The following is a 21,050-nucleotide window of genomic DNA, read 5'->3' on the forward strand; positions in this document are numbered from 1 at the left end:
AAACAAAGGAGCGACCAAGTGCCAAAGCGCCAAAGGCCCGAAAGAAGGGTAAGGGGGGGAAAGCCTGAAAAAAAAACAGAAGTAAATTAACTAAAAATAGAGCAGAGAGAAGTCATATCTACTCAATATCAACACGATGAGATCTTCTGCCCCTCCTGCGTTCCAAATATCTCAAGGCGGACATTCGAAGAAATGCCTCGTATGCCCTTTTCTCCTCCCCTGAGAGGTATTGTCGAATAGGAGGCAATTTGCTTTCGGTGGGCACCGCACACTGAACAACGGTGGGCTCCGCTCCGAGCGAGACAGCAACAGCGCATTCAAGTTTATTCGAGATTATGGGGGGCAGTACTCTGTCAGCGTGCTGGTTATTGTCGTCTTTGCTGTCGCGCGTCGTGCCGGTGGTCGTACTGCTATTTTGGTATGTTAAGGTGCTTAACATACTGCCACGCGGTGGACCACCATGGGAGGAGTCTTGCGATGAACGGCTCACTGTCATCTTGGACAGTGGAGTGTTTAAGGAACGTGTCAGCTTCTGCTCATTCACGGGCTGCTGCGACAAAATTTTTGCCGAAGTTGGGGCCCATAGTGGTGGAATTAGTTTGGTCGAGGCCGTTGAAGTGCCGGAGACTGGCAAACGCGGTAAAACATGCGCATTGCCTTGCGAAAGCTTATTCAGCCCGCTGGAGAGGTCCTGCCGCTCAGCATTCCCCGATGGATCGCCACCGTGAAGCACACCAAGCCCGATGAGGTCAAGCGAATTGTTCAGAGTGTTGACCGTTCGGTTGAAGCGGTCAACGTACTCCCGCACTGCCGGGCTATCCGCCACGTCCTCCGCGTTCACCCAGAGCTCGTCACCCTCGGCATCGCCCACCATGCGCACCAGGAGTTGGCGGGGCCCATGCGGGGAGTACTTCTCACCAAAGACCACCTCAACCTCTCTAGGTCCACGTACAACAGAAGCGACGTTCTCAGGCAACATCATACTCTTAACACGCAGCATCCATCGGGCATATTCCCCAATCAGCTCATTTCGTTCCGCCGTCTCACGCGAAAAAAGCAATTCTATTTCGGCGCTCCTCTGCATGTACACCAGGTCCTCATCAGAGATGTTAGTCGCACCCACGGTTGCATAATGGTGCCTTCTTCCTTGAATACGCAGAGGACTCTCCACATCTGTCACGTTTTCCTCGGAGTAGCCTGCGTCCATGAGGAGCGGAGCCGCAAGGGAACCTAACAGCGGTGCATCGGAGAAGGAAACATCTATGATGATATTCTCACCGCTGCCTGGGCCGAGAAGGAGCGCGTTCTCCAGGCGTTCGAGCATAAGAGACGCCCCTTCCCAGCCCATAAGTCGCAGCAAGTCAAACATTGTCTGCCCTTCGTAGTTGACCGCGGTGGCGTCCGCCCCGTTACGCAGGAGTTGCTCTATAACGTCCGCGTGCCCACAAATGGCGGCACAATGAAGTGGAACTGCCCCATTATGGTTCACCGCATCCACTTCAGCCCCGGCAAGGAGAAGCTGTGTCACAGCAGGCATGCTACCCAGTGATGCGGCCCAGTGAAGCGCCGTGTTGCCGCAGGAATCTCTCACGTCAATGTCCTCGCACAAATCCATCCAGCGAAGAAGCGGCGCCTCGTCCCCATTTTTTATTGCGTTCACCACATGCCGCATCTGCTCATCGGCGTAAAACTTATCTTCTGCGGTCCCACGCTTCCACACAATGGTTTTAGGGCGTGCAGGGTCGTCGGAAGACATAACGAGCTTGCTAAGTTGACCACACACACCCTCGCCAACCACAACCTTGGGAAAGCAAAGGAGAGGCAGAAGAGGTGAATACCGCGGCCGAAAATGGGCACCGGAGAGAAAGCGGTGCCTCACTTTACGGCAGGGCCACCCGACCACAAACAAAGGCCTTCGAAGGGAGGAAGAGCACGCGCAGGGGCACATAAAACACATTCATCCCACCCCACCCCTCCCTCCCTGCAGCAAGAGAAGCAAAAGTAAAAGCAAAAAAAAAAAAAACAACAACAACAACAGACGCACAAAATCATATCATTGTAAGCTTAAAGCTGCTCAACATTTACACATCGCCCTCGCCAGCGCCAGCCCTTTTTTATTTTTATTTTTCTCTTGTCCTCTCCATCCCCCCTCCGGCCATCAGGGTCGGGATCACTTTCGTGGATTTACGCGAACATTGCGGTCGTGTAGTCCCCGAGCAGCTGTCCTAAAGGCAAGGCTTTCACCAAAGGAGGTCTGCATTGTACGCTCGATCGACGTCTCCGAAATTGTGATATAGCAGGGAAAACAGGTCCCACTCTCGCCCGTCTTTGCACTCTCTTCGCGAGCTTCAGGCAACGTCCAGCCGTCCGCTCTGCCTTGGACGAGTGTGGCCAGAACTGTGCGAATCGCACGCGCTTGCGAGAACACGCGCCCCCTCCTGCCCGGCGCGGGAAGAGCGGTGCCTGTTGCATCCTTCTCGCATACAAGGTAAGGGATATGAAACACGTAGTGGAAAGGCCGACAATCGATCAGCAGACTATCAGGCCAGTGACTCGTAAAGAATTTCTGCAGCTTCTCTACCGCCCCCGGGTACTGTGAACTACCAAACCCGCAAGTGTCCTGCAGGCGTGAAACGTCAATGGAGACATCGAGTCCCTCCCTGTGTGTTCCGCGCCATTCAGCCGGAGTCCCTATAAAACGCATCATGCCCTCATCAAGAACTAACACACGATCGCCAAGCATCTCAACATCATCGGGGCTCCTTGAGGAGAAGACGGTCGTGGTACCTTGCGGCGCCGACTGAATCGCCGCCCAAACGTGTCTTCTGGAGCACGGATCAAGCGACTCAGTGACGTCGTCCAGTACTAGGAGCGGAGGGTAACCGACGAGGGCCGCCGCCAAACCCACGCGCCGTTGAACCGTCGCATTGAGCATCCGCATGGCAACATGCATGGAGGACCAAATACCCAAGGCCCGTATTAGGTAAATCAGGTGCTGCTTACGCCCCAGGTCGCGTTTGAGCAGCCGGAGGTCGGCCATGATATTGAGAAAGAGGTACGGTGTGAGGTTGCTGTGTCGCAAAATTAACGCCTCTGTCGCGTACCCAATAGCGGCACTCGCAGTGAGTTTAGCGGCAACCTGGCGTGTGGTACAGCGGCCACGGAGAAACACATCACCATGGGAGGGGAGCACTTCGCCTGAGAGACAGCGCAAAAGCGTCGTTTTGCCGCTCCCGTTAATCCCAACCACAACGAGGACCTCGCTCCGTAGGCTGAAGGTCACGTTTTGCAGGGCGTAGACGTCGTGGCAGAGCTTCCAAAGCGTTGAAGCGCGAACATCCTCCACCGCAGACTTCTTCTCCCGTTCCACCGCGACGGAAGCGTCCTCGTTTGCAAGCAGCCGCGATGGATCCTCCCAGCGATGCAGCGACTCGTCGCCGCAAACTTCGTTGCAGTCGTTGTGGCACGGGCATAAGAGACGGACGGCTTTGCGTCCCAGCTTATGGAGCAGCGGACGCAGCTTGTCTCGGAGAAACACGCACACACTCACCGCAGCAAATGACTCGTAGAGCAGCATCAGTACGAAGGTGAACGTGAAAAACATAAAAGGCTGCAGGCGAATCAACACCTGCAAGTCCTCGTCGAAGGTCCTGGACGAAAGGTAGTTCATCAACGACTCCCCAAGATTGTAGAGTGGAAGGAATCGCATCAGGACGGAAAACTTTTCATTCCACGACTTTGCCGCCCATGTCACGGGGTTCTCCGGTAAGAAGCGCACGGTGGAGGACGAAATCAGGAAGGCAAAGCCGGTGAAAATCGTAAATGCCGTGACGAAGGTCTGGGCAGCAATGGCGTTGTTGAAGCACCTGCTCAGGACGTAGGAGAGCATAATGGTGCTGCAGCCAAACACAAGCATGGCGCCCATAATGGCAAAGAAACCACCCACACCCACGCCGCGTGAAATGTCACCAAAAGCAATAAATAAGGCAGTAATAAGCACCAAAATAAAAAAAGTCACAAAGTCGTACGTGAAATTTGCCAGCCAGAACGCGGCCGGACGAAGAGAAGAGCTATACAGCACCTGAAGAAGCCCACTATGACGCTGCTCAACAAGCGCCGCCACCATTCGACTGCCGTAAAACGCAAAGGGCAGCAGCATCAAAAGTGTCCCCATCACATCCACCGCGATGGACGGGAATGTGTGATTTGCTTCACCACCAAACCCCAACTCGCCCACCACTCCAATGGAGGCACTAATAACTCCGGCGGTTTCGTTACGCGCCGCCCAAAGTCTCAGCATTCCCAATATCTCCAGGTGCGCCGGTAGACTTAACGGATACGAGGTGTTGCATAGCACAACGTCCGCCACCCAAGGGAAGAGTGACGGCCATGCCGTGCTGTTCAACACACGTACGATTGGTCCTTGCAATGCAAAGGCACCAAAGGCAAACGCGTCCATTGACGCCCGAGACTCCATCAGGAAATGGTCCAAGCCCACACTGCTGTGCTCTATCGGAGACAGGGAAGTAACATTTACCAGTGAAAACTTTGACTGCGTGTTGGGTATGCTAATCGACGACAACTGCCCTGCGATGGATTCATAGGGCGACCCTGAGGCGTTCACATCAATGTAAAAGATAGTGCTGGGATCAGAAGATAACTGCCAGTTAAAAAGAGAAGCCGCCCCCAGCCTATCTGAATCAAACCGTTTGCCCAAAGACGCCGTCCCGACCAAGAGCGAAAGTAGAGGCACCAGCATCACTAGGAGTCCGTAGTGCGTACCCAAAAAGGCCTCAAATGCACGATAACCAAACAAAGTCAAGTATGTTCGAATAAAGCTGCGCCGTCCACGCGACGCACGTTCCTCAGTGGAGCCCACCCTGCTTCTCTCCACGGCACCTTCGCCAGCTACCTCGTTCTCGGTTGACGATGGCAGCATGACGTAGTCGCCATTCCAGTCGGCAACTTCCGTCGGCGGGGTATTGGCCCCACCAGATTCACGAAGTTGCAGCACGCGCGTTAAGCGGACAAAGGACTCACTCAAGCGGGCATCTGAAACTGTAATGTTCGTGATGGCCCCGGATTCCCGCGCCGACCTCAATTCCGTCAGAAGGACCGGTAATGTCTGAATGGCGACGCTTTCCACCACCTGAAAAGAGATTTCACGGCCAACGTTACTTACGACTATTGCATCTGGAGCCAGGGAGCGAACGTGATTTAACATGGCCGAGATGTCGGTATTTTCGGCACGGCAGACGGTCACGACCCAGCCGCCACGCAGTTTCCATCGAATGTGATCGGGTGTCCCAGCAAGGGCGAGGCCGCCGTCGAACAGCACGGTGATGTGCTCGGCAAAGACCCCCACGTCCTCTACGTCACTGGTGGAGACGACGATGCATCGCCCCTTTGCATTCTGAGAGAGCAAATGCCAAATCTCATGCCGCGATGAAACATCGGTGAAGGCGGTCGGTTCATCGAAAAACAGGGTGCGAGATCCACCGGCGAAGGCCATGGCAACAGAGAGCTTGCGGGCCACCCCCGTTGTCAGGCGCACGGCCCTTTCCTGACGCACGTCCGTTAGTTGAAGGGCAGAGACGAGGATGTCTTCCTCCACACCCGCCTCGACAGGGTCTGAAATAAACCCCTTGAGTAGCTGAATGAGACGAATATTCTCAGCGACAGTTAAGTGGTCCCAAAACACGCTTCTATAAAGACAGACGCCAATATCGTCACGCTGACAGGACCAAATGTTTTTGCCGTCGATCCGTACCTCACCTGCAGGAAGGTCGCTGCTTCCCATCAGTGTTTCCAGCAGACGACTCTTCCCAGAAACGGATCCACCCACGATGCAGTTAAGACGATTTTGATAAAAATCGGCACGATGCACGCGCAGCCACCGACCGTGTCCCACAGCGGTGTGGCAGAGATGACGGACCGTGATGGCTGCATGCCAACCACTTGGAACCGGTAGGGACACATGCGTCTCGGGGGCGGCGGCAGCACCTTGCGCCGTTGAAGACTCGGCCGGGGCTCCTGCCTCTTGAGTTGTTGAGACCGCGCGAAGAGGTGGCCCCGCTCCCTCTGAAAGGCTATTTACATCAATAAGCTGACGTCCCTCGGCTGCATCACCAGCGGGTGTGCCATGGACTCCAGCAATATTAAACTCCTGCTTCGACCGCCGTGCGCCGCCCCCGTCGTGTGTCTCTCCGTCATGTTGCCTGACACGCGTCAGCGCAACCCCGGACGTCATCTCCTCCCCCTCGTAATATCGAACAATGTGACGACTTCTTTGCTCAAGGTAATCCTCCAGCCTACCCACGCAAGATGCACAGCGTCTAAGGAGTCGCTCCAGAGCCGAGTTTGGAATGAATAGATACTCCAGCAAAGCTGCTAGGAGTCCGTACATCGCCGTCAGCCCAAAGAGTATCCACAAGGCCCGCTGAAACGTGCCAGGCTGTGTAGGATGTCTCTGGCCCACCTGGGCGGCTTTGGCGTACTGGGCGATTGCCTTGGCGAGGGCCGCAGGCGGAAGGAGCATAGACGCCCCCGCGAGTTCTGTTGGTCGGCCGTCCACAAGAGCAGGAGCGACAGACAGAAGGAGAATAAACGGTGCTGTGAGGGTGGCCGCGCGTTCCCCCGGGACAACCGCCCCAACCGCAGCCGCCAATGCACTGAGACTCAGTGAATACAGGTAGAGCAGATTGAACACGACGTAGCTCGGTATACCAACGCAAAACGCCATCGCAAATGTCACAAAAAGAGATGCAATAGTGGCAACGATAACGGCTGTGACAAATTTACTAAGTAATATCGCCGCAGGATTTGTCCCGATGAGAATGAGGTACTTTCGTTGCCACGTCTCCCGCTCGCGCGCAATGGATTGCACAGTGGCCGCAAATGGAAAGTAGTACGCAATGGCAAGCACCAACCCCAGAAAGTGACCTCCCGTTAGAAAGAACAACTCTTGATAATACCCAGTCGTGGGAAACGCCTGAGCCACCACACTGCTTACAAGAGTTTTGTAGACATCATGCACCTCACGGCAGTAGTGAGTGGCGGCAGGAACAGTCTCCCGCACAGCCTCGTTAGAAAATAAATCTGGCAGGATGTCCTTCACAAATTGTGTGGTCTTGCACCTCAAGCTAAGAAGAATTGAGTTCTCGTAAAGGCATGCGTATGGAATGACCTCCTTCCCGCCAGACTTACCCCACGGACAGATGGATTCATACTCGTCCTCACACGGTAAAAAGGAAGCAAAAACCCTACGACACTCCTCCGAAAGAGGCTCCGCCGTTTGGCGTACAAGCTTAATACAGTCATTGAGGACAGACCGCGAGTGAAATCCCGGACCGCACAGACGCATGAGATCAGCGTGGCAACTCAATACAGACTTCGTTTGCTTTACTTTTTGAAGGAAGCTGTCCTCGGTGCACGAGGGGGCGAGAGACTCTGCACATTCAGGTAATGCAGAGGGAACATCTCTGAGAAGCTGATAGGCGTCGCCTTTTCCACACGCAGTGGTGTTGGGAAGAGGACACTTCGTAACAAACTTCAGTGCAGTGTGGCACACCGACGACGTTTCTCCCCGCGCATCAACCTCCTCAAGGCACTTCAAGAAGGATTTTGTAGTGTTAGCATCCTCGCAAAATGCCCCCACCTCATACAGGCATGGGGCATAAATGGCATTCACACTCGTAAAGGGCCGTGGGTGGAGGGTTACAATGGGACCCTTCGCGGCGGCCTTCTCAACCAATTCACGTTGATCCACATCCATTGGCTCTGCAAACATGTTTGCGGTGGCGTTATGCGCTGTCGGGGCGGCGCTGCAAACATAATCCACCAACGGAGTCAAGGACATATTTTGACGCGCTCGTGGGGGGGCGGCGAGGGAGGTAAAGTACGTATTGAGTTCATACTGAAGCGACAAGACACCGTTGTAGGCGTAGTTCGCGTAGTCCTTTCCCAGGCCCTGCGAAAAGGCCTCCACCGGCGCTTGAGTTTGCAGCAGCGTTTCATTGACAAAAATAGTGTAGCGAAATTCTGGAGGTTGCACCGTCAGACGGTCCAGGCGGACAAGCGCCCACAAGGCTTGGCCCTGCCACAAGCGCGGCCGTCGCAGCAACGAAGCAAACCTCGAGGCGTTGTCAAAGACGCAGCTGCTATTTTCCTCACCAGCAATATCGTAGTGACAAAGCACAGTGGCTGCAAAGGACTTGGTCGTCACGTTCAAGTATTCGATAAGCCTCTCTGCCGCCTCTGCGAGCTCTGCGTTGCCGCGCTCCGCAATGGTAAACGCCAGCTTTCCAAAATAGATAATAAATTGAATGAGTGGGTCGTCGTGCATCGTGTGCTTCATCCCCCGTTCTCCAATAGCAACCCGGGCAGCCTTCACCATAGAGGTGTATCCATCCAACGTTGGGACCTTAAAGGGGGATGCGGCGTAGCGGTTCGTCAGCAGGGCACGCGCCACCTCTTGCCGCAGCGTCGTCGCGTTCCACAACACCCCAGCAGGGTCGTTGTGGTAGTCGCCTTCCGCGACATCGCGCAGGGCGGCCAGCGTCAAGACGTAGTCTACGAAGAAAGAGGTCGTGTTAAGCGCGGCGAATACGCCGCGCCACTGCTTCACCGCTGCCACATCCTTCTCCCACTCAGGGGAGACGACGCCTTCGTTTGGGACGCCCTGGCGGAGTGTCACCTCCGGAAGACGTGAGTGGTGGAAGGGCTCAATCCACACGACGGGGCTCAGCCCGACGGCGTAGGCCAGGACAAGGATCAGAAGCGCAGGCGTCAGCAGCTCCACGGTCGCCTTCCACGGACGGCGGGCGCGCTCAAGGTACTCCTTCCACAGTAGCGCGGAGAGCTGGCAAAAAAACAGCCCCACACAACGCCCGCGGCCGCCCCGCCCACTCTCTCGCAGCCCGTCGGAGCCGTAGGGGGAATCCTCCGGAGTTGCCGCACGAAGGTCGCCGTCCAACATCTCGGCGTCGCCAAAAACATAAATATCCCCCACGTGAAAGCACCAACAACAACAAAGAAGCTACAGCGCAAAGAAGCCGAAAGACATTTACGCATTTAAGCAAACAAACCGCCGTTAGATGAAGGAGAGAGCGTAAGCCTCGAGCAGCAGTTTCACCCCTCCCCTCTCTCCCCGCCCAACTCGCAAGCAAGAGTGCTCATACCAGTAACGCCATGGCAAAAGCCGTCACACAGATTAGAAACATATATGTATAATAATAACAAAACGCCCCTGTTCTTCAAACTCGCCGAGGTCAGGGTGGTGGTGGGGGGGAAATGCTCCCAAGAAAACCGCGAAAGGCTAGTTCTGTTCTCCAAATTTACACCCACATACACACACACACACACAGGGAGAGAGAAAGAGTCACGACACCAAATCCGCCCCAGCATGTACGGAAAAGAGAAGGTGGCGAGGCGTCTGCAGTTAGGCAATCATGCCACACAGAGCCACGAGAATGACGCAAACGGGATACACCCGGCGCAACAATAATGAGATGCCCCCAGTGAAGGCGTAGAGTCCAGCATAGCACACCGAAAGCAAAGGAGGCCAATATTCACGCAGCAGAATACGAATAGCACTCCTTTCCTTTTCCCTCTCTCGCTCGCGTTGGCTTTGTTGGGAGTGTCTTTTTCCTGCCTCCATTGATTTCCAACGCTGCTCAGCTACAATTGCTTCAGGGCTCAAGAGACAGGCATCGTCGGGGTCCCCCAAACCCCACCAAAGGTCCTCTTCTGACGCTGAGCTCAATTCTTCGTCCGACGTGGTATCTTCTTCACTGCAGTCGTCTTCGTGCATACTAGTTTCACTCGGACGCAATGGAATAAGGCGGAAAATCGTTCTGCAAGCAAGCAATAACATCAGCATCGACGCCAGCAAGGATGCAAGTGCCACCCCTTGGCAGTATTCCCATTCCGTGTTGCTCACGGACCCGCCTTCCTCGATGCCCCGCTGCGCGGCGCCTGGAGCACCAGTGGTGCCACGAGGCGCAGTGGACGAGGCAAAAGACGTCGTGGGAAGCTGCCAATCCGCACAGGTGCGATGCGCGTCCCCGACTTGCCCCACGCAGAGGAATGAAAGGCGGAGCTGATTCACACACGCGCCAAAGCTTCCATCGGGAAGCGGCAGCATGTGTCGTCGCCACAGCACTCGCGAAGGGAGAAAGATGTAGGAGAGGATGCGATGAACCAAGTCAAACAGGGCCCAAGACGCCACGGACAAATGCAGCTGCTGCACCCACCACAATGGCAATAATGCCGCCTCTTTTTCACCGGCCGTGGGCGCTCTTGTGCCACGCACGGCGGGCCGCGCCACCCCAAAAACAACAAACGACGCGCCCAGCAATAACGTCCACGCCGTCAAAAATGTGAGGGAGGGAGGCGGCCCTGCATCCGTGAAGAAAACTGGAACCTCCGTCAACGGCATTGCCCCATCCACTATGAAAGCAATACAGTTGAGAGTAATAGCAAGGGTAAAGAAAGTGTGGCTTTAAAAGTATACAACGATAAGAGATAGCAACCCCAAAGAACAAAAAACTGAGAAACGAAGTAAAAGTAAATAAAAGCATATAGAAATGCTTCACAGTGCTAGCGATAAACGGAGTCAACTCCTCCTCTTCTTCACACCATTGCTCCTACCTCCTCGCTGCGTTGCAGAGACTACATCTGCAAACTGTTTCGCTAAAGCTGCCTAAAATGGTTTCCTGCGTGCACAAACAGGGAACGTTAGGGAAGCAGAAACGAAGCAGTTCATCAAGTGTGACACGACCCTTCTGACGCACATGGAATCTCTCAATCCCAAGAAGCAGCGGCACGTTCAGACGTATCCGGTTAGCAAGAATCCACACAGGAGTTCCTTTAAAAAACCCTTGACGCATATCAGTCTCAATGGCGCTGCCGTAAGCAAGCGCAGGGTTTGGATTGAACCCCAAAGAGGGTGCTGTGACGGCCGTGGCAGGGGCAACGGTAAAACTTGAATGCATAGTGCCCTGCATGCGTTCATTATTCTTATAGGCAGCACACAACTTAATGCGATAGGCGACCTCCGCCTGAGCGAAGTCTTCGATCAACAAATAATTACTGGAGTCCGCGGATGGATGCGCATAGCGGTCAAAATCAACCCGTATGGCGTCCAAAATGTCACTGTCAACCTCCTCCATCTCATACTGCTCTAAGACCACACGTAAAATATTCGGATACCACACCGCTAACACATCAATAAAGTACGGTGGGTCATGCAGCCGAGAGGCAGCGGCGTAGTCGGCGGCTGTAAACTTCTCCCCGCCGATGCGGAACCCGGTGGACTCTAGATCTCGAAAGTGCAACGCTGGCCGATGGCCTTCCGTCCCGCTTGACGGGAGTGCGTCACCACAGACGTGGTAATAACCCATGCCATCGGCATTCTCAACGCCGTTAAGGTACCCCCTCAGAGAAAAAAGATCAAACGGTGAGATAAACTCCTGCATCATGCGGGCAATGACATGTGGCGAGACCTTTGGATACCAGGCACAGACAATATCAAGCAACTCCACACTTTCCTTCTCATCCGAGTCAAACTTACGTAGCATTTCCATATTGCTTTCAGGCCATACAGCACGGAGCTCCCTCATTGGAAGCACTCCGCACCCCACTACGTCCAAAGCCTCAAAGCCTAGCTTTAGCTGCATAAAGTGTTCAAAGGGGAGATTCAGCGTTCCCTCCTTTACCGTCCAATTAATGATGTCCACAGGCGACAAATAACCTGTTGTTCGAAACGGAATAAAAGAAACTGGTTTCCTTGTACGAAGAGCCTTTGGTATCAACCTTGGAGTGCCGACAAGTTTGTCGTCCCGCCACTGGGTCTCATACTGAATCTCCCTCCCGTTTACCGTTTGAGTCGTCACACCACGTCCGTGTCGCTTGGCTTGCTCAAATGTACAGCCAAAAGTATCCCCATTCGCATAAAAAATAACTCCTCTCCCGTGGCGTTTACCGTTTTGCCACCCACCCTCGTAACGATAAGCATTTTGTTTGGGGCTGTACATCACAACACCTTCCCCTTCAGGGAGACCATTCGCATAGTTTGCGTCAATGGCCGCCCCACATGCAAATACTTCGTAGCCACTTCCCTCTCGTACGTCGTCACACCATTCGCCCGTGTATTTGTATCCGTTGGCGCTAGTGATACAACCTGTGCCATGGCGCTTACTGTGGCGCCAGTTTCCCTCATAATAAGCACCATTGGGATAACTAAGCACCCCGTGCCCTTGCCGCACGGCACCACGAGGATCTGCCTGATCCTCCATCTCTTTAATCCGCCTCAGCTGACCCTCGTAGATGTACTCACTAAATCCGCGTGCATACGGTGTGTTGGCAAACAACTGGGACTCATTCAGGCTCAGCGGGTGCTTCACCCCGCGGGAGAGACGAACTGCCATTTTCTTGTCACCTGACGGAACCTTGGCGGGGGCAAGCCACATTAACGTGCCCTCCTGCAAATTGTCCCTTTTGAGGGTGCGATGCCGTTCATGTGGGGTGGTGTCTCCCGCTGAAGTCTCCCGCTCTATTTGGCGCCTCACGCGCTCTATGACGCCCCCACAAAACGTCATGACGGCCGGCCGTCGCTAACGCCCCTTCTTTCTTCAAATGAACCCCCTCCGCACTTTTCCAGAGCAACAACAACAACAGAGTAGCGACAAGTGGAAGCGAATTTGCATAATACGCGCGCGTGTGTGTGTGGGCTATGTACAGATATATATATATGTGTATTACATATATATATATTATATAAAGAGGAGTCAAGGACCACGACGATTGGTCTCAGCTACATTCACAGGGGGTGAGCAGAAACATGGAAGAAGAATACAGCCACACGCACACACTCACACTCACGCCAACTACACGTAGATGGACACAGGCCCGTTACAATCATAGGGGAAAAGTAAGGAACACAACCTACGCTAAAGTTAAATACATGACTCAACTGGAACACAAACACGCTCAACGCGCAATCACTATTCCACATCAGAGGAAAGGTGGAGTTGTGTGTAAGTGCGTGTGCCAGAGGAAAAACTAATCAGAATAAAAAAAACATGCCCCTATGCAACAACTATTATGAGCGGAAGAAGCGCCCCTTCCAAAAAAGTACGCAGTGCTTCCTTGTCGCACCTTGAGGCGTCAATCGTCCCTTTGGAAGCCACAACAGGAGGCAGGCCCCTATGTTCACGGGCAAGCCACAACAACTCGCTCCACGCAAGGGAAGAAATCCGGAACGAGCCAACAACTTTCCATGCGTCATCCGCATTACTTTTACCTTCAGGCTCGATTAGCTTATTCCTGTTGTTTTTGTCCGAATTCAACCCCTCAGAAGTAAAGTCGACGTTTTTCAGTAAAAAAGCCTCCATCTTCTTTACATCTCTGACCTTGTTGGCATCTAAAAACGGGCACTGTTCATGCAGTGCCCGCAGAAACGGAACCGACGAGTAGCACTCAGGTGGCTGTCCCAACTTAACGCACGCCTTGACAGACCCCAGTTGGGCCGTGAGGTCCCCACGGATCCACTTGAGTGCCAGTTTATGCACCACTTCATCACTTGCGGCTCGCGACGTCTCGTGGATGAAAAAAGTAACAAAGCCAAACTTTCTTTCAAGTCGCTCCTTGAATATTTGAAGTTGATGTGGGACAATGCGACACCCGACGGCCTCCAGCTCCTTCACCGTGTCGCTCTCCGGTCTTGGCACCACCATTGGCGCCAACTCGGACACCGCCAGATCCAACGGGACATCGGAAATCACGCAATGAATGTAGTGAATGGCCGTTTCAACATCAAAGTTCAAAGACTCAAGCGCGGCCATTGTTAACTCACTAAAGAATCAGGAAATAGGAAGAAAAACAAAATAAAATAAAACACCGAACATGAGGAGAGGATAGAAAAGGGAGGCAGCAGTAGTCAACATCCTTGCAGCGTCAATAGGCCTTGATATGTGCGGGTACAACTTCAAAGGGATGATAGGAGAATAAGTAAGATTCATCGACTTCATGGCGTAGAATGAGTGCATAGTGCGCATGCATGCCAGCGAAGTAAAGCCAATGAGGGGCACGCTTACGCAGAGGTTAAAGGGAGATGTGCTCTAGTTCGGTTCCCCCCCCCCACCCCCCGCGTCTATTTAAGCAGTCCAGAAAAACAAGGATTTCACTTCACTGTTCATCGATTCCATCGCTGTTGTTGTTGTTGTTATTTTATTCTCAAGGTCAAGCAGCCCCAATTCTAGATGAGATCTCATCTTTCACCCTCCGTCACCATCGCCGCCTACGCCGGGTGGCACACCACGCGTTCACAACACTCACAGTATTCTTGATGCCCGTGACATCGATACCGCGTCCCTTCATGTCCTCGTAGATCTCCATTACCACGGCGTTTGGGTCACGGCCTCGCGGTGCATGATAGTTGGCAACCTCCAGCAGTATTTGATATAATCGACGCGTCCCTTTGACACGTCGCTCCATCGCCTCATCGTAGAGCGCCCACAGAACTTGCCAATCTTGCCGGTATTTGCAGTGGGAAACCAATATTTCGTACGTGCGCCCATTGGGAGGAACTCGCCAGTGTGGCGGTAGAAGTTCCACCTCATTTTCATCGCCCCCGTTACTCTTTTCCTTGTTGCCTGCTTCTACGCGAGCAGGTGTAGAGACAACGGCGTTTGCTAAGGACAACGGTGCCCCACGGAACTCAAGAAGCAACTCCTGAAACTTTTTGTCCGCTGCTTCATCTCCACGAGAGAGTTGCAGCATTTCATTGTAGACATCGGCCGTGCGCTCGTTTTCAGGACATGCCTCAAACCATTGGCAAGCGCGTTCAAACCTTTGGCTTCGGTGAGCATCGTATTCCTCCTTTGAGGCACTGACGGCATCCGTCTTGTCTTGAGCCGTCAAACAATACTGCGGTTGCCGTAGGGAGGCAATGAGTGCCGCAAAAGCCTCTCCGTCACGTGGTACCTGCAATTTATCCATCATCTGCAGCACCCGAGCAGTGGATTCCTCCGAGAGGCACCGCCGCAGCAGGCCACTAAAGTCCCCTACTTTGAGTCCTTCGCCATTCAGGGCACCAACGTCAGCCTCATCCTCGCCCTTTTCCTTACCCCGCTTCACTAATTCAGCAAGATGCGCCGCACGGGTGAGTTGTCTATTGCGTCCATCCAATGAAAGGCCCTTCTTTTTCGCCCATTCTTCCAATTCAAGTACAAATGTCGTGCGAAAGGCCTTTAGTCGATCCTCCGTTTGTCCATGGCTCTCTTTGAGGGGAGAGACGATGTCTGGTAACGTCTCCCTTCTACCCAGTGTCATGCATTGATTTAGCGTCTGTGAATTCATGCGAAGCTCAACAAACCCAATGCGCTTCATCACATCCCACACTCGTTCAGCCTCTGCTACACGGTGTTTACCAAGCAACAGCTTCAGTAGTAGGTAGAAATGACCCCCACTCCACCGCAAGACCCCCGGATGCCTGGAGGAGCTGCTAGAAGCGAAACCTGGAGGCGTGGTAGCGTTAATGCGACGCAGCGTCTCAAGTATGTCGCTCTCTTCACTTGCAGCACCCGCAGCAGCAGGCATGGAGGTTTGTACAGCTTTGCAACTTGTCTCTACAGCTGTTTCAAAAAGATGCATTGCCTTCACCCAGTTTCCGGCCAAGAGACAGTCACGCAACGCATCCATGAGCCCGTAACGAGCCCCTTCCGCCTTGCGTTGCTCTCTCACCACGGCGAATGAGTTCGTGGTGTGGGCCTCCCTGGCATTCGCGATCCCACGAAACATCTGGCGCTCCATCTGTGTCGAACCGTCATCGCCAACGCGCTCGGCAGCCGCTGCAGCGCTTGCTGTCGGAGACGAAGATGGGGCGCTGAGAGGGGCCTCCTCCTCTCTGCCAGGAAGTATTTCCTTCGACCGCAGTCCATCTCCCATTAACGTCTCTTTTCGCACTCGTTCCTTCGTCACTGCGGCGCGAGTGGCCTTCACCATCGCGTCAAAGTCCATCTCATGGAGGTTAAGGGCAAGGTCCAACTTGCCCTGGTCGATACCAAAGGACGTCGTTCCTTTTTTGAAAACCCCCGGCGGGGGAGGCGGCGTGTCAGTGCCGCTTCTTGCCGTTGAACATCGCCGCAGCGCAACGCTCAGGGCAAACCTGCGAGTCGGTTCCGCAAACCAACGCCGCATATGAACCTCAACTCCAGTGAACAGGTGCTCCCTTCTCAATGTTGCTGTGATTCTTTTTGTTTTGTTTTTTTTCCCCCTATGTGTGTGTGTCGTTCTTTGTCCCCTATTCCTTCCCCCGCCCCGCACTCACCTGTGTGCGTGGATGGCGCGGCGCAGAGGCAGTTGGCGTTGCGGTCGCAAATGAAAGCAGTGAGGTGGGGGGAGACGACGAAACAAAAAAAAAGTGATGGAAATGGAATGAAGAAGAGTAACTTCTCCCCCAGTGAACGAAATCACGGTCTCCAGCAACCAAGAGCGAGGGGCACAAGAGAACGCTGCCCCCTGCTAGGGCAACGCCGCAAATGCAAAAAAAAAAGCAGAGTTATCGCCTTCGCTCTCTCGCTCATCTACAGCGCAAGGCCGTCGCAGATTTTTTTTGATCATTTTCTACTCGAACGCAACACAGGCACTGCGAGTGGAAGCGGTGGGAGAGAAACAAACGGGTAGAAGCGTGTGTACACTGTGAATAAAAGCCTGCTCGCATTTCTTCTTTTTTTTTCTAGGTATATATATTATTAATTTATATATATTTTTCTTTCCTCTTCAACGTATTGCTTCTAAATCAGCTCTAAGCAAAAGGTACAATGTGATTTATAAAATGTGTAGTGTCTAGCGAAAAAAAAAAGTGCCCAAAAAGGGAGGGTGCGTGGTGAAGAAGTGGTCTACTTACGTCTGTTCTGTCGCCCTGACGAACGACGTCGGCGGCGGACAATCTGCTCGCGGTTTCTTCGCGACATGGCCTTCCTCAACGACGCACGCTTTGAGGCCACCTTCTTCTTGTGACCGGAGTGCGACTGTGATGGGCGCCGATCGACGTTCCGTTGCACTGCCTCCGTTGCCCTCCCCGAAGACGAGGCAACTGTCGATTTCGCCGCCGCAGTTGACTCCGCAAGCGGAACGACGACGTCTTGCTCAGTAACGCTCAGCCGCCTCACGTGGGCTTCTGACCCCACCAGCACAACTCCTGAAGCGGATTTTTTTGCAGCCTTGTTTGCCTTCTTTGCGCCTCTTCTTCGCCCTTTCTTCGCACTTTGCCTCGTGGCGTCGCGCAGATAGCGCTCCCAGTATGTGTAGTCGTAGTAATGCCTGCGTGGACGTGCGGCGACACGCTGTGAGATGCATGAGGTGTCCGTTAGCGCTTCAGAAAGCTGGCCACTTCCACGGTGCAGTGACGGGGTTTGCGTGGCCGCCTCTCCGGTGACGAGGTGCTCCACCTCCTTCCGAGCATCTGGTGAGCAACACTCCATGAGTCGCTCCACCATTGACCGTCGGCTGCCAGTGGAGCGTGAGCGACAGCGTGCAGACGTGCACGGCGGGGTTGCCTCCACCGCACGTTCGTCAGCCGGACACCGTTTTTCACATTCAGGTGCATCCGCAGCGAGGCCCTCGTTGAAGTTGAACGTCTCCGCCAGGGATGTGAGGGGAGACGGCTTGCGGTGATCCTCCCTCGGGCTCTGTGAGAGTGTCAGAGAAACCTTTGCCTGTGATAACTGTATGGGCGTCCGAACCTGCGAGCGGAGCGTCACCGGACGTGGCAGTGGAGAACGTTCAAGAGAGAGCAACGTCGTATTATTCGCTAGTGGAGGAGTCGCTGAGAGGTTGGAATCGGGCGCGTTCAGCTGGGGCTTTGGTGCGGGGGAGCATCTTTTTGGATGCTCCGACGGCGGTGGGGTGCGAGGTTCCTGAATCCGCGGCGTATGCGCTAGGGGCAGTTCACCCGTCACCAAGACCAAACTGCCACGGCCTTCCTCGCTGCGGCGGTCGCCAAGGCGACGCGGGGCACGTGGGAAGTTGGAGGGAACCGCCATCTCCAGGCGCGTTGCCTCCAGCAGCCGATACGCCTCCGGCAGCTCCACCCCAGGTGTGGAGGGGAAACTGCGGCAATCGTAAAACGGCTGGGAAAAGGATTCGCTCTCCGCATGGGGAGGAGGAACAGGCGGCGCAACCTCCTCCGCCGTGAGCCTCGCAAGAGGAACCTGCTCTTTGTCTTCCTTCTGAGAGGCATCGTGGCTGTCAAAGTCAAGCTTACGAGCCTCACTTGCTTCCACGTTCCGTTCGGGGGATTCCGTCGTGGTAGAACTGCACTCGTACGCATGCGAGCTTTGTGCCGAGAAGGCGACTGGTTCCTTCGCCACGGCCACGTCCATCGCCACGAAAGCAGCCACGGCGCATGAGGCAGGCTGAGAAGCTTCTCCTTGAGAGGCAGCCCGAACACCTGGAGCAGTAGCGACAGCAACATCCTCACACAGCTTCTTCCTCGTTTCCTCTTCTTCTTCCTCCTCCTCTTTCTCTTCCTCATCCGCCCTCTCACTGGTATCAACGGGTGTGGCTGAACGAACTCCGGAGGCCATTTCCCTTTCTCGTGAGTGATGCGACAAGGACACCGCGGCTGCAGAAGAAACATCTGAGACCACCTCCGATTCTGCGGAGTCGCCAAGTGTAGCTGCGGGATCCTCATCCCTCCTCACCACATCCTCCGTCGCCCGCAGTTCTTCCCCCTGCGCAGTGTGAGGGAAGGGCGGGAGATGTGGGGGCGTGAGCACAATGTGACTCGCGGCATCACTGGAGCGGTGCTGCGGCGCACGAGGCAGGCGAAACTCACTCACGCGAAAAGGAGCGGGCTCCCCCTCCTCCTCCTCCTCGGCTGCCTCCTGTGAGACCTTCCCCACCTCTCCGCCCTCCACAGTCTCAGTCTGCGGGGGCGCAACGGGACTGATTGAGAACGCCACCTCCTCCGCCTTGTCCACATGTGTGTTGGGAGGGGTGAAGCCCAGCATCGCACTTTCGTCTTCATCCGCTCTCATTGTGGGAAGGGGCAGTGGTGGGGGCGTACGTGAGGCTGACCGCTTCAGGGGTGAAGCAGTTCTCTTTGACGGAGAACCGCTGCACATAAACGGCGCCCTGCGCTCCTCCATCGCTGCGTCATGCGTTCGCGGGTGCGACATCCGCGCAAGTTTTATGGCCTTCTCCGTCTGTGACGTGGAACGTGAGCGCTTCAGCGGCGGACGCGCCGGATGTGGCTCCGCCGTTCGCGCCGCAGGGACTGGGGACGTCACACGCGAGGCAGTTGCGGAGACGCCGCGGTACGACTTGGAACGTGGGAGTGACGGCCGCCGCGTCGTCGGCTTTGCGCCCGGCGGAAGGGGCAAGCGACGGCTGCGCTCGCGGCTCAGCGGGCGTGAGCGTGGCTCGGAGTTCACCATCGGTGCCGAGCGAGAGGACTTCTTCTCGGCCTCGGCCTCGGCCTCGGCCGAGGCGTCGAGGGACACAAAGCGTGGCGCAGGGGAAACGCTCTTGCTGCTGCTCCGCCGCAGTGAGCTGGCGGTGCCGAAGTGCATCACGGGCGGCTTCGCCGACTCCCTGCGCATCAACTCTAGGCGCCGCCGCATGTTCTCTTCTCTGTGGAGGTGCTGCGAGCGGGTCTCCCTGAGGAAGTGCCGCGGCGCCTGCTTCTCGAACATCGTCGACCGCTGCGGCATAAGCACAAGGCAAGCACGTGCGTCTCTTCTCACGTACTCCCGACAGCAAAGCGGGCGGGAGGGAAGGAACGGGAAAAGGCCGCAGTGAGGGACGAGCCACACAAAGACACACACACAGGCTCACACCACGCCTGTGGTGAGGAGCCAACCAGCACAAAGGACAGTAGGCAGAAGTAGTTCAAAGCAAAAATAAGAGATAACAATAAATCACTAAAACGAGAAGGAAGAAGAAAAAAAAATCAACATGTTATTCCCGAAAATGCAGATGACTTCAGTTATGCAAAATACACGAAATACTCATACAGAACGAGGGTCAACACAGAGCGTGGCACCGTCTGCAGTAGCGAAGGCCCAATGCCACGGTACACACCTCGCCAGCCATCGTTGTGCAAAATAAGCGATAGAGACTGGAGAAAAGAGACGTACCTCAGGGACCCACACCGGCTTCTGTGGTCCTGCAAGCGTGTCTTGATCACATAGAGGGGCTGAGACGCCAATGTGACAAACGTCTTCGCAAGGGTGGAGCACACACAAATTTCAAATGTGTTGAGAGTGGTGTGCGACGTACTCCAAAGACGGTAGGACTTAAGCGCTTCGTATACGGGAAAGTTAAGCGAGTTCGGCAGCCCAAGAAGGATTTGCGCGGACAAACCACGCCAGAGTGAAAAGAAGCCAGTACTACGAACGGTGAACGTCAACCCACGCGTAAAAGAAAGATAATTCCCCGTGCCACTTTTCGGATGAGACGCCGAAACCTCCTCCAGTTGCATACGGGTTTTAAGCAGCCAAATAGGATTACAGAGCAGCGCCGAGCAGGTGCTGGCAAGAGCAGAAAAAAGTAAACTATGGAGGAAGTCGTCCACTCTTCCCCGTGAATCTTGTGTCTTGACGGCATTGGTGAAATTGCGGAGCGAGCGGTAGGTGTACATGTATATTCCCCAGGCGGTCACAGAGCCTAAGACAGCCACGTGGCAACCACGGAATAAAGCACGTGGCCCCTCCTCACGGTATATAGTGGCCAACGCCCTTCTGATGGAGTGATACGTCTGTCCATTGTGCTGTCGCTGAACCGTGCCGTCCTGCGACATGAATCGCATCTTCACAACATCAATTGGGTACAATATGGTGGTACTTAGCGCCGTCGCGGCTTGAGTTGCGACTGTGTGCCTCAAAGCTGAGGTTTGCACGTGCATCCGCTGCTTTCCCTCTTCTTTCTTCCACGAGGCCATTTAGCCGCAACGCCGTTCCTCAGAACTGTGAAAATGACAAATCCCAAAGTCACCCTTGCGTGTGTGTGTGTGTGTGGTGGGGGGGGGGGGGGAGGAGCATTGA

General features: G+C 54.6%; 8 protein-coding genes across 8 annotated transcripts, besides 6 other annotated features; all 8 read right to left on the bottom strand.

Annotated features, from left to right (window-relative positions):
• Positions 1 to 118: 118 nt before the first annotated feature.
• Positions 119 to 1,756, bottom strand: Tco025E_02562 (LmrCD-specific DARPin; the record flags this gene model as incomplete). Its single annotated transcript, XM_029369487.1, has 1 exon — positions 119 to 1,756. The coding sequence occupies one exon, from the start codon at positions 1,754 to 1,756 to the stop codon at positions 119 to 121; it is 1,638 nt and encodes a 545-aa protein (XP_029230423.1).
• A 241-nt stretch (positions 1,757 to 1,997) lies between these two features.
• Positions 1,998 to 2,037: a microsatellite.
• A 133-nt stretch (positions 2,038 to 2,170) lies between these two features.
• On the bottom strand, positions 2,171 to 8,977 carry Tco025E_02563 (putative ABC transporter; the record flags this gene model as incomplete). The annotated part of the gene is made up of 1 exon (XM_029369488.1): positions 2,171 to 8,977. One exon carries the CDS (start codon positions 8,975 to 8,977, stop codon positions 2,171 to 2,173), a length of 6,807 nt encoding a protein of 2,268 aa, XP_029230424.1.
• A 360-nt stretch (positions 8,978 to 9,337) lies between these two features.
• Positions 9,338 to 9,364: a microsatellite.
• A 75-nt stretch (positions 9,365 to 9,439) lies between these two features.
• Positions 9,440 to 10,438, bottom strand: Tco025E_02564 (uncharacterized protein; the record flags this gene model as incomplete). The annotated part of the gene is made up of 1 exon (XM_029369489.1): positions 9,440 to 10,438. One exon carries the CDS (start codon positions 10,436 to 10,438, stop codon positions 9,440 to 9,442), a length of 999 nt encoding a protein of 332 aa, XP_029230425.1.
• Positions 10,439 to 10,646: 208 nt separating this feature from the next.
• Tco025E_02565 (putative phosphatidylinositol-4-phosphate 5-kinase) lies at positions 10,647 to 12,599 on the bottom strand (the record flags this gene model as incomplete). Its single annotated transcript, XM_029369490.1, has 1 exon — positions 10,647 to 12,599. The coding sequence occupies one exon, from the start codon at positions 12,597 to 12,599 to the stop codon at positions 10,647 to 10,649; it is 1,953 nt and encodes a 650-aa protein (XP_029230426.1).
• Positions 12,600 to 12,732: 133 nt separating this feature from the next.
• Positions 12,733 to 12,780: a microsatellite.
• A 308-nt stretch (positions 12,781 to 13,088) lies between these two features.
• On the bottom strand, positions 13,089 to 13,844 carry Tco025E_02566 (uncharacterized protein; the record flags this gene model as incomplete). The annotated part of the gene is made up of 1 exon (XM_029369491.1): positions 13,089 to 13,844. The coding sequence occupies one exon, from the start codon at positions 13,842 to 13,844 to the stop codon at positions 13,089 to 13,091; it is 756 nt and encodes a 251-aa protein (XP_029230427.1).
• A 366-nt stretch (positions 13,845 to 14,210) lies between these two features.
• Positions 14,211 to 14,229: a microsatellite.
• A 57-nt stretch (positions 14,230 to 14,286) lies between these two features.
• Tco025E_02567 (polyadenylation/uridylation factor 2) lies at positions 14,287 to 16,200 on the bottom strand (the record flags this gene model as incomplete). The annotated part of the gene is made up of 1 exon (XM_029369492.1): positions 14,287 to 16,200. The coding sequence occupies one exon, from the start codon at positions 16,198 to 16,200 to the stop codon at positions 14,287 to 14,289; it is 1,914 nt and encodes a 637-aa protein (XP_029230428.1).
• Positions 16,201 to 16,901: 701 nt separating this feature from the next.
• Tco025E_02568 (uncharacterized protein) lies at positions 16,902 to 19,700 on the bottom strand (the record flags this gene model as incomplete). Its single annotated transcript, XM_029369493.1, has 1 exon — positions 16,902 to 19,700. The coding sequence occupies one exon, from the start codon at positions 19,698 to 19,700 to the stop codon at positions 16,902 to 16,904; it is 2,799 nt and encodes a 932-aa protein (XP_029230429.1).
• Positions 19,701 to 19,815: 115 nt separating this feature from the next.
• Positions 19,816 to 19,847: a microsatellite.
• Positions 19,848 to 19,993: 146 nt separating this feature from the next.
• Tco025E_02569 (putative mitochondrial carrier protein) lies at positions 19,994 to 20,911 on the bottom strand (the record flags this gene model as incomplete). The annotated part of the gene is made up of 1 exon (XM_029369494.1): positions 19,994 to 20,911. One exon carries the CDS (start codon positions 20,909 to 20,911, stop codon positions 19,994 to 19,996), a length of 918 nt encoding a protein of 305 aa, XP_029230430.1.
• A 92-nt stretch (positions 20,912 to 21,003) lies between these two features.
• Positions 21,004 to 21,026: a microsatellite.
• Positions 21,027 to 21,050: the final 24 nt, after the last annotated feature.

This window comes from Trypanosoma conorhini (genome assembly GCF_003719485.1).
Source record: "Trypanosoma conorhini strain 025E chromosome Unknown Tco_14.4_contig_00102, whole genome shotgun sequence".
In the NCBI taxonomy this organism is placed as follows: Eukaryota; Euglenozoa; class Kinetoplastea; order Trypanosomatida; family Trypanosomatidae; genus Trypanosoma; species Trypanosoma conorhini.